The sequence below is a fragment of the Myxocyprinus asiaticus genome, chromosome 40 (genome assembly GCF_019703515.2).
Source record: "Myxocyprinus asiaticus isolate MX2 ecotype Aquarium Trade chromosome 40, UBuf_Myxa_2, whole genome shotgun sequence".
Taxonomy (NCBI): domain Eukaryota; kingdom Metazoa; phylum Chordata; class Actinopteri; order Cypriniformes; family Catostomidae; genus Myxocyprinus; species Myxocyprinus asiaticus.
Window position 1 is genome coordinate 35,303,065 of NC_059383.1, and position 12,125 is coordinate 35,315,189.

Genomic DNA, 12,125 nt, shown 5'->3' on the forward strand with positions numbered 1-12,125 from the left:
AGAATCTATAGTTCGTACAGTATAAAAATCATTATGTCTATGGAGAGTCCTCATAAGGATAGCTGCACCAACATGTGTGTGTGAGTGAGTGATTAAATACTAGTTAAGCTCATGTATATACATACATATATACATACAGTTGTGCTCAAAAGTTTGCATACCCTGGCAGAAATTGTTAAATTTTGGCATTGATTTTGAAAATAGGACTGATCATGCAAAAAACAAAAAAACAACTGTCTTTTATTTAAGGATAGTGATCATATGAAGCCATTTATCATCACATAGTTGTTTGGCTCCTTTTTAAATCATAATGGTAACAGAAATCACCCAAATTGCCATTTAAGGGTATGTAAACTTTTGATCAGGGCCATTTGGGTGATTTCTGTTATCATTATGATTTAAAAAGGAGCCAAACAACTATGTGATATAAATGGCTTCATATGATCACTATCCTTAAATAAAAGACAGTTTTTTTGCATGATCAGTCCTATTTTCAAAATCAATGCCAAAATTTCTACCAGGGTATGCAAACATTTGAGCACAACTGTGTGTATATATATATATATATATACACACACACACATACATACAGAGTTGGGAGGGTTACTTTTGAAATGTATTCCACTACAGATTACAGAATACATGCTGTAAAATGTAATTTGTAACGTATTCCGTTAGATTACTCAAGGTCAGTAACGTATTCTAAATACTTTGGATTATTTCTTCAGCACTGGTAGATTTTTTCACTTGTTTTGACTATAAAAAATATGCCAGTACAGAAAGACAAAATACACGTTAAAAATACATTCTCTGAAAAACCTAAATATCTTATGCAGCGTTGTTTCTAAAACAAGATTAATCTAATTGATTTTGTTTTAAGGATTTTTAGATATTTTTACAGGAAAACAATACAAAAATTATCATCAAGAATATGATTTTTGCCCTAATATCAAAGGTCTTACTAGAAAAAAATTAATTATGATCCAACGTGAACTTTCTTGATAAAAAATATGATCGCACCTGGTAACGTGCATGTTAAATGGCTAGAAATAGCATTTTAGCTTAGCGTAAAGCTGACAATTTACACAAGTTTTATTTTTTATTTCTTCTGCACCAAACTTACTTCAAACTTACTTCTCTGTCTGCTCGTATGAATGTAACACATCATAAGAAAGTGTTTCACCGCTGTTCAAATGCACTTTGGATTGCATCATTTATATGTATAAATGTTTTCCATCTGAAAGGACTAAATATTAAATGAAACAAATGACAATAAAATGCAAAGTAATCTCTTCAGTAATCAAAATACTTTTTGAATGTAACTGTATTCTAATTACCAATGATTTAAATTGTAACTGTAGTGGAATACAGTTACTTATATTTTGTATTTTAAATGCGTATTCCCGCTACTTGTATTTCGTTACTCCCTGACCCTGTATATATATACACACACACACAAGGGAAAAGTCATAATTGTGGTGGTAGTCAACATAGGGCTGCAAATGCTGTTGATTGACTTTAGCCTATTGAAAATGGAACATTGCTTTAAATTATGAATATCGTGCACAATGCAGAAACTGCTATGGTACAACAATGGCTTTATCTTTCTATTTCTTCATGTTATGTGAATAGAGAGAGAGAGAGATTTACTTTATATTGGCCAGTCCTCAGTCTTGATCCAGCGGCGCTAGGACCGCGCATTTGCGCAATTGCTAATTCTATTCGTGTGAGTGAAAAAGTTCAGAGAAACTTCGCCTACCTACAACCTCAAAAAGTTCTCTGACAGCCTCGACTATCGGTATGAACGAGTGGAGAGAATGCTGTCGAAATGTGCGTCCGGCGAGGTTTTATGTGTTAATAGGAGGGCTTTAATGTAACTGAACCGCTGAGCGCAGTTTGGACCGCGGACGCAGAGATGAGCGCGGTTACGCTGTCCAACGGACCCCGGAGAGAGGTGAGATTCACTTATCTACTCAAAAGCTTCTGACCATAGCCCACGTTACGAGTTTCCAATAAAACACGGGTTGTTTGCTTTTCATCCGGCCTTCGAAGGTTGTTTCATAACTAGGTGTTGCTATTTTAGGAGAAGTTTAAGTAGTTCAACTGTAATCAATGGGAGTTATGGGACAGTTTTGAAACTGCAATTTGGAGAGATGTCACACCAGGTTTGGATCATTCTGTGTGTGAGATCTAGTTTATAATAGGTTATAATGATTTTAGGCTTGACTTATTCTTCTTGAAAAACTTTATGTCCGTGATTCGGTGCTACATGAGCTTTAAATTTGTTCACACAGTAGGCTAAATGTATGTGACATGTAATGGCTTACTAATAAAAAATCCAGTCTTTTTGTCTTATCTCTCAACTACATGTTTGTTCTTTAAAGTAGTTTTGTTCTGTGTAGTTTTTAGGGTTCCTGTTGAGGCATTGCTGTCATGGTCTGTTATCTAGGCTTGTATTCCTAGGCGAATGTTACAATAGCAAGAAGGATACACTGTATCACTGAACATTCTATTCCCGCTGAATGTTACATTCTACATCCTAAGATTCGATACATTGTAATTGCCATCAATTCGCCTGGACGATATTCAAGTTCCCCACCAGAGGGCAGTCATGTGTGGCGCTGTGTATTGGAGAGCAAAAGGTCCGGTCACCAATCAATGCAACAAGGATGAAAATCATGCACTGATTGGACAAGATGACGCTTGTTTATTTTGATGGAGATGAGATGCATTAAACTAGACAAGCTGAACTATACAGGCTGTTGGAGAGATTGGAACTTTGTTTAAAGGGATAGTTCACCTAGAGATGAAAATTCTTTAATTAGTTTCTCACCCCCATCATCCTTGTTGATCCATTCTCGTATGACTTTCTTTCTTCAGTGCAACACAAGAGATGTTAAATGAATAGTTCACAATTCTCTTATCATTTACTCACCCTCATGCCATCGCAAGTGTTTGTTTGTTTGTTTGTTTGTTTGTTTTTGTTCTGCAGAACACAAAGATTTTTAGAAGAATATGTCAGCTTTGTAGGTCCATACAATGCAAGTGAATGGTGGCCAGAACTTTGAAGCTCCAAAAAGCACATAAAGGTAGCATAAAAGTAATCCATACGTCCCCAGTGGTTAAATCCATATCTTCAAAAGCGATACGATACATGTGGGTGAGAATCAGATCGACATTTAGGTCTTTTTTTTTTTTTTTTTACCCTAAATCTCCACTTTCACTATCACATTCTTTTTCTTTTGTTTTTAGCGATTCACATTATTTATGCATATCACCCCCTACTGGGCAGGGAGGAGAATGTATAGACAAAAATTACTTAAATATTTGATCTGTTTCTCACACCTATCAAATCACTTCTTAAGACATGGATTTAACCACTGGAGTCATAAAAATGGTTTTTGGAGCTTTAAAATGTTGGCACCCATTCACTTGCATTGAATGGACATGGTGGCTGAGGCTGTCAAACCCTAACATTCTGCCTGACATCTCCTTTGTGTTCCATGGAAGAAATTATAGAATTTTTATTTATTTATTTATTTATTTTGTGAACTATCCTTTTTTGGTAAAGATTAGCTACAACACATACCTCGGTCAATCAAAAAGCCTCCAGCTGAGTTTCTAAATTCTACTTTGTGGAAAAGTACAAGATGTTAATTTTCACAGTTAATCTAATCCATGTGAAACAGCTACCCTTTGTAATTCCACTAAGAGTGGCAAAATTAAAAATATCTGACATTCTTACATTGACAGTGCATGCATAATGGATCTACTGTTATTCTGTAAGACTGGAGAGGTGTAAAGGTATAACATTGCAGCCCGGGAAAAAAAAATATCTTTAATTGCTCTCGGAAGCACAGGCCCATGAATAAGAAAAACAGCCCTTGTTATATAAATGTTTATCCACCGTTTATTTGATTTACAGTTTATGAGAATGATGTATCAGAGATTTTACTGGCATTTCCAGGATATGCGATGTCACACTTACTGTATCTACATGCATGGGTGACTACTGGAATGTTTAGAATACACATGTATGGGACATGTGTAGTGTAAAATGACCTGCAATAGTGACAAAAGCTGATGGATTTTTCTCTACCCATGCAAGAATCTGTGGAGAAAACTACTGCATAACAAAAGGTCAGTGTAGTCCTTTATAAGCACATCTGGGCATATCAGTCATTTACAGATGTTTGAAAGAAACACTTAGCAGTGGAAACATTTAGAATGATATCATATTTTATGAGCTCTCAGAACATTCAAAGCAGTTTTGATGAATGAAGAAAAAAGTCAAATGCACATCCTTGTTTTCTAATAGATATATCAGCCCGACCTATTAATTGGACAATATTTTGCCTTTTTGTGTTTATCATCACCTATAGCCTAATAAGTATTTCAAGGCAGGTTCCCATTGTGACAAACTACCTGCTGTAGGACAAATGTGTGTTAAATGAACTGAATCTTTTTTTCCTGGGCAATAATGGTGGAAAAGTTCTGTAGCCAAGACTTAAATGTATGTGCCTATTCAGAAATTGACTTTAAAAAATACACCTACCTAGAGAAATATTAACTGGAGTAAAAAATTTGAAAACTAGCCCCGGTCCCCTATATATTAGGGCCAGCCACTACACTTGCATTTGCTTATTGTTGCCTTTAAGCTTAGAAATATGATTGCAGTTGTGAATATCACTCTCCTAAAGTTCCTTGTTTACACTGCAAACACCAAAAGTTGAATCCACCATTATTCCAGAATTAATTAATAACTAGAGGATACATATGCATCCACGTGATTATGAGAAGAGCCCATCAATTCTGTGTCCCTCTGTCACTGATGACGCTAATGTGTCTTAAAGGAGGACCGTGAAAGTGAGTTTGAGACATATTCGCTCTACCCAATGCGTTGCTCATCCTAAGAGCTCTGATGTCGTGATGAGCATACCAGTGATCAGTCCTGCGCGAAAATGTTTCATATTGAGAAGCTCAAACCTTTAGGACCTTTCCCAGAAGTGAGATCAGGGTGTCAATCGTGGTGATTTCCTAAAGTGTGACATGGCACAGGCGCGGCGCGCTCACGGTTTGACAGCCGAGGTGTCATCGATCTGATTTGATCACTGATAAATAAAGCGGCGAGAAAGGAAACATCATGCATTGCGCGTGAATTAACGGGAGCGTGAAGATGGAAGATCTCCTCTCCGTTTTACCTTGACGCGAACCGACGGAACAGGAGGTGGGCGGTGGGGTGAGCTGAGCAGGGAACCCACCGGCCAATGTACCGGGGCAACGGCGGCGTGACAGCGGCCCGGGAGCCGGGAAGTCAGTGGGACAGTACGCGGCGGCGGCGGCGTTGAGATCCGTTCCTCCTGGTTTTACGCAGCGAGGAACGATGGGCTGCGCTCCCAGCATCCACGTCTCGCAGAGCGGGGTGATCTACTGCCGCGACTCGGACGAGTCCAACTCGCCGCACCAGACCACCACCATCTCGCAGGGCACAGCGACCACCCTGCACGGCCTTTTTATCAAGACCGACGCGGCGGACACCATCCCCTCCGTCATCGCGTACCAGAGCAGGAACACACGGACCAACTCCCACCGGGAGCGGAGAGAGAACAGCGGCGACCACATCTGCATAGAGGCCGAGACTCAGACTAGCAACACCAGCGTCAAGGTATGATGATGAATGAAACATTGCATGGGGCTGAATGAACGAGAAGATGGTGGAAATCATTTGTAATCTTTTTTTCTGACATCATTTCCACCGTACTCATTCAGTGTGTTTAGTTTAGGAAAGACCCCTACATATGAATGGAAGCCACTGATGCTGTAATGTGAATGACTACCATATGCTTTTGTACAATGCTTATGATGCATAGTAATGCAAAAGCTTGTTTTGGCATCTTTTATTAAAATTGTTAAATAAATGAGGTGCATACAAGTGAGTTTTGTTCATTGAAGGTCAAAACCCAGAAGATGAGGAAAATGGAACTGGTGTGTGGAAGCACATAGTGGCTCCAAAAAGTATTTGGACACATACGCCACACTTAAAAATGTCTAAATGCCAGGCTTAAACCAGAGATTGAAGGATTGAGGGGACAAGATGTAATCATTTGTAAATCAACCATTGAAGTCAACCCTATCGGTCAAATACATAGGTTAAAATTGGAAAAATTGTAGTGGATGTGTTCAACTCAATGTCTATGGTGGTGGCCTGGTATGAATGTCATTGCATTAAATAAAAAATTAAATAAATAAGCAATAGCACAAGCACATTTTTCAAGCAAAAAGAAGTTTGTTAGGTTTAAAATGATAAAACAGTAGATATACTGTATTATATACTGGGAACTGATTCCATACATCCACTAAAAATCACCTTCACACCAGTTGGTTAAAAGTAAATGCAAAGAAAAAAAAATTAAGTTAGTTCAAAAAGAGCTTGAGCATAATTTGTTTGCAGATGCTATTTGATTTCTAATTAGTTATATTATGCAATGACAAACTATTTTAAGTGTGGCTTAAATGTCCAAATACCTTTTTTTTTTTTTTTTTTTTTTTTTTACCATTGCAATTTATATTCCATACTGTAGTAAACAACACTGTTAATAAAGCACAATTCATGTTTAAATCATACACTGTCAGTTCACTTAGTTTACCCTTGCAAGTATCATGGTATTACCATAAAACACCATGCAAAATCATGGCAATGCCATGGCATTTTGGACACTACCATGAGTAAAACCATAGTATCCTTTGAAGTACCCTGAAGTGACATTTAAGTGCCATCATGATATTTATATTAAAGAACAATTGTATTGTCATCTGATACCATCATTGAATCGTAGTCCACAACAGTACTTTTTATAAGGCTAGAGACCGCTGAAAGGGATAGTTCACCCAAAAATGTAAATTCTCTCATCATTTACTCACCCTCATACCATCCCAGATGTGTATGACTTTCTTTCATCTGCTGAACTCAAATTAAGATTAGAAGAATTTCTCAGCTCTTCTGGTCCATATGCAAGTGAACGGGTGCTACATTCTGAAGTTCGAAAAATCACATAATTAAAGGAATCCATATGACTCCAGTGGTTAAATCCATGTCTTCAGAAGTGATATGATAGGTGTGGGTAAGAAACAGATCAACATTTAAGTCCTTTTTTACTATAAATTCTCCTCCCTGCTCAGTCAATCTCCACTTTAACTTTCTTATTCTTCTTGTGTTTTTGGTGATTCACATTCTTCATGCATATCACCCCCTACTGGGCAGGAAGAAGAATTACTAGGAAAAAATGACTTAAATGTTGATCTGTTTCTCACCCACACCTATCATATCACTTCTGAAGATATGGATTAAAACACTGGAGTTGTGTGGATTATGTTTATGACGACTTTATGTGCTTTTTTGGAGCGTCAAAGTTCTGGCCACCATTCACTTGCATTGTATGGACCTACAGAGCTGAAATATTTCATTTGTGTTCTGTAGAAGAAAGAAAGTCATACACATCTGGGATGGCATGAGAGTGAATAAATGATGAGAGAATTTAAATTTTTGGGTGAACTAGCCATTTAACCATGAACTTTGCAGTGCTTGGATGTAGCATTGAAAATAAAAGAAAAAAATATACTTTTTCCTCCATTTGGGAATGATATCTCTGTTTCAGTTTGCTTACATTCTGGAGATGGTATTGGAAGGCTGTTAACAGAATCGTTGTAATTCCTGACATTTTTAGATAGAATATCAGCCTGATCTGAGTTAATGTGTTTAAAGTCATGATCGCAACCTTTGCAACTAGAATTCAGATTAGAGATTCTCTCACACTGCAGGTAAACTCTGTGCTGTAACATTCACACACTGTAATTACGTTCACATCTGTAATAAACACACATCTTGTTGTTTTTGTATAAAGGAATAGTTCACCCAAAAATGAACATTTGCATCATCATTTAAACCCACCCGACTGTCTTTCAGGAACACAAAAGGACGGATTAATGGCATAATGTTGAAGATGCTCTTTCCCATAAAATGAAACTGAACAGTGATCATACCTGTCAAGGAAAAGATTTGCTGTGAAAAACAACGTAACATTCTGTTTGTTCATCACTCAATGATACTCAGAAGACTTGTAATATAGTACATGAGTCACATGGACTTCTTTTATAATGCTTTTATAGTGCTTTTTGTCCTTTTTGGAGCTTGACAGCCCCAGTCCCCATTTGCTTGCACTGTTTGGAAGAGAGCAGTCTGGACATTCTGCTAAACTTCTACTTTCTACTAAGAGAGTAAAATGGGTTTGGAACAATATGAGATTGAGTATATGATGAAAGAATTTAGATTTTTGTCTAAACTATCACTTTAAGGATGGTGAAGTGTTTAATTCCATGGTCAGGGCCTGATTTGGCTGATTAAAACGATGACTCCTCCATACACAGTGGAATTTGTGTAACAACACAAATCCAAATCTAATCTCATAAAAGCATAAAAGGACCATTTATAGATCCGAATATAGATTTATATAATGGATTTTACAGGACTCTGTCTGTATGTCAGTGAGTTCTGGGTAGAGCCAGCTGTATATTTGTCATCTGTCAGTATGAAAGGAGACATAGAGATTATGGTACAATCTGCCAAGTGTGTGTGTGTGTGTGTGTGTGTGTATGTGTGGTACTGTCAGCTGCTCTCTCACTCCAAGACTGGTGAGCAACTCAATGATGTCATTGATGTGTGTGTAACTTTGTACAGCTTTCTCTCACACATAAACACACATTCTTATTGCATTCACAGTGATAAAGATTATATGCTTTGTATTGAATTTAGTTTGTGTGTGTTTGTGTATGATAATTTTTTCTTTTTTTGGTACGTGTATATGCAGCAATACAGTACCTTACTAAACCCCCTTACTGGTGTGTTAGTGTGTGTGAGTGTGTGTGAGTGTGTGTGAGTGTGTGTGAGTGTGAGTGTGTGTGTGTGTGTGTGTGTGTGTGTGTGGAAAGAAAACATCCTAAACCAGGTCTAGTTACCTGGTCTTTTGCTGGTTTTAAAGTGGTTTTGGGGACTTGTTGTACGCTTGTCAGGTTTAGAGACCAGCTAAAACCAGCAGCAAACCAGCTGAGGTGAGGTGAACTTAAGATGTCTTTTCAGCAGGGATCTGTGTCTTTGTGAGGGATTGAACACTTTTGAAGGAGATAGAAAGATTTGAGCCTTTTTTTTTTTATCTCATTTATATAACGTGACTGAAATTACATGGATCCTTATACAAATGGCTGCAGTTCCGATGTGAAATGCCCACTGGGTGGCGCTAAATGCGATTAAAATTTTCTCCCAAACAGACAAGGTTTTTAAAGGGATAGTTCACCCAAAAATTAAAATTCTCTCATCATTTCCACACCCTCATGCCATCCCATATGTACATGACTTTCTTTCTTCAGCAGAACACAAACGAAGATTTAAAAAAAAAATAAAAAAAAGTGAATGGTGATCAGATCTTTGTAGCTCCATAAATCACAAAAATGTAATCCATAAGACTCCAGTGTTTAAATCCATATCTTTAGAAACAATATAATAGGTGTGGGTGAGAAACAGAACAATATTTCAGTCCTTTTTTTTACTCTAAATCCTCACTTTAATTTTCAGTTTTAGATGTGAATGTGAAACTAAACAGGCACCACATGTGATTTTTCAGATGTAAAAGTGAAAGTGGAGATTTAGAGTAAAAAAGGACATACATTTTGATCTGTTTCTCACCCACACCTATTTTATCACTTCTAAAGACATGAATTTAATCACTGGAGCCATATGGATTACTTTTATGTTTCCTTTAAGGGATTTTTGGAACTACAAAGGTCTGATCACAATTCACTTGCATTGTATGGACCTACAGAGCTGAAATATTCTTCTAAAAATATTTGTTTGTGTTCTGCTGAAGAAAGAAAGTCATACACATCTGGGATGGCATGAGTGTGAATAAATGACGAGAGAATTGTAATTTTTTGGTGAACTATCCCTTTAAGGCTAATACTTTGTCGAGTTTTAAATCAACTAAATCTACCTCCCTATGCTAAACCTTAAATCTAAACCTAACCAATAGTGTTTGGTAAATAGATTGACGAAGCAACAACGTCATTTTGCGGTGCCTCTTTGACACTTTTTGCTCATGTGTTGACTTGTGTGCTCTTCAGGACTCATACTTCCATCCTTTTCATTGCAAGTTCTATACACTTCAGATGAGCTACCGCTCAATTTGATCATTCTCGAACAAGCTTATAAATGTAGTTGATTATGTAATGCAAATGTTAAAATGTATTACCTTACAAGTCATGCACTATAGTTGCCACTGGGTTTAGATGTCATAAGATAGCATTGTGCGAGGAACAGGGTGAAAAGTAAACGTTTATTAATTGATAATCTGCTGTTTTACTCATTATTTGTGTAAAAGGGAATAAAAGTCATTGTTGTTGTGTTCATTTCACCAGGAAAGTGCTGCAGTACGAAAAACGAGCCACATAATAATTGTTTTTTTTTCTTTCAAAAATGTAGGTATAGTAACGTGATTTTATGAGACTAGGTTGAAAGATTTTGTGTTTCTTTGTATGCATGTTTGTGTGTGGTCAGGTCACAGAGTTTGTTTACCCCTCTGGCTGTATACAGAGCTCTGCAGGGTGTGAACAATCACATGCAAAAAGGCTGATGAATCTCCAACATGATTACACGTGAAGTTGGCATGATGTTTCAGATAGTTTCAGTACCCTAGGATCGGCGACTCTATGCCGACGTGCTGACATGCAGCATTCTTATCAGACATGTTTGCAGTGGTTTCAGTGTATTTACCTTTCCACCTGGCGCAATTGGCAGCACGTTGCATCAGCTATGTGGGAGACTAGGGTTCTAAGCCTATGAATAATCAATGATGAGCATGATTCGGAGGTTTCACTTTTCCCTCTAACATTACTTTTTTACCCCACTAATGGTTAAGGTAAGGTTTGGTTTTGGGTTGGGGGATAGAATCTATAAATATATGCTTTTCTCTTCATACTAGCTTTTGGCGACCTCTCCTGGACATAAATGGAGCTCACACGTGCCCATATGCCCTACAACACTTACCGCTTTGGCCACTGGGGGCAGTGTTTCGACATTTTGGTCAACGTATACCGATTTTGACTAAATAAAAGTCGGTATACTCTTTTTGATTTCACTGTGAGATCAGGCTGGAATCTCAGACCAGATACACACAGACAAGTTTAGAGTGAACTAAACACTGCTAATATTATACTGTATGTGAACCTCAAGGACTATATTAAAATAATAAAAGGCATGTCATGATCCCTTTAAAGTTTAGGGTATTAAAGGGTTTAGGGTTTAAAGTTTGTTTTTTTATGTAAAACTTGATCATTAAGATCAAGAGAGCATTAATCTCAAAAACCTCATGTGTTTGGTAGAAAATGTAACTTACTTTTAGCACCACACAGTGGACATTTCACCTGCCGCGATACATGTATAGCATCTTGCAGAGGGGGCTATTGTCCTTTAAATTCTTTAAATAGGAAAACTTCTTCTAAATAATGTATAACAAATAAGAGATTGCATGTTGATGCTGTACAGTGTCAGTACTGATTATAAGGTATGGTACAGGGTTACCATGATACACATAATTTTTCCTCACGTGGTAGGTTGTGACCTCAGACCCCCTATATCATTCATGTACACACTTCTTTTGGCTACTTATGATTGATTTGTTGTAGATGTGATCTGTGCAGTGGCCATATTGATTATGGTGCTTCTATTATATACGTATGTGTTATTCCATGTGTGTGATCTCGGTTCTAGTATTAAAATGATTATCTGGTGCCAAATATAGTGTTTTTCAGGTTTGAAAGGAACTAAAACCTTTTTTCTTTGTTCACATAATTGTTAGTATTTTCCTGGTTCCTGGTCAGGATCCTGTCACCTTTTTAAGTCAGGTTTATTGTGGTGACAGGATCCAGACACTCATGCTCCATGTCTTGTCTTTTTGTTTGAGCACATGGCTAATGATGGCTTCATTGCATGTGCTCTTTCTGTCTGGTCTGTTGTGTTTGTTGTGAGCACATGGTTCTTGTTAATTTGTTTACCATGTGCTCTCCTGTCTCTCCTCCTG

General features: G+C 37.4%; 1 protein-coding gene across 2 annotated transcripts in view; it reads left to right on the forward strand.

Moving 5' to 3' along the window:
* Window positions 1–561: 561 nt before the first annotated feature.
* The window catches only part of LOC127430976 (high affinity cAMP-specific and IBMX-insensitive 3',5'-cyclic phosphodiesterase 8B-like), a 76,799-nt gene continuing 65,235 nt past the window's right edge, over window positions 562–12,125 (forward strand). Inside the window, exon 1 of one of the 2 annotated variants that reach the window (XM_051681117.1) lies at window positions 562–1,954. In XM_051681117.1, coding sequence (XP_051537077.1) covers window positions 1,916–1,954 — 39 coding nt within the window. In that variant the 5' untranslated portion in view covers window positions 562–1,915. Of the gene's footprint in view, window positions 1,955–4,903; window positions 5,666–12,125 lie in introns of those variants that run through there. The other variant, XM_051681116.1, reaches the window with a different exon arrangement.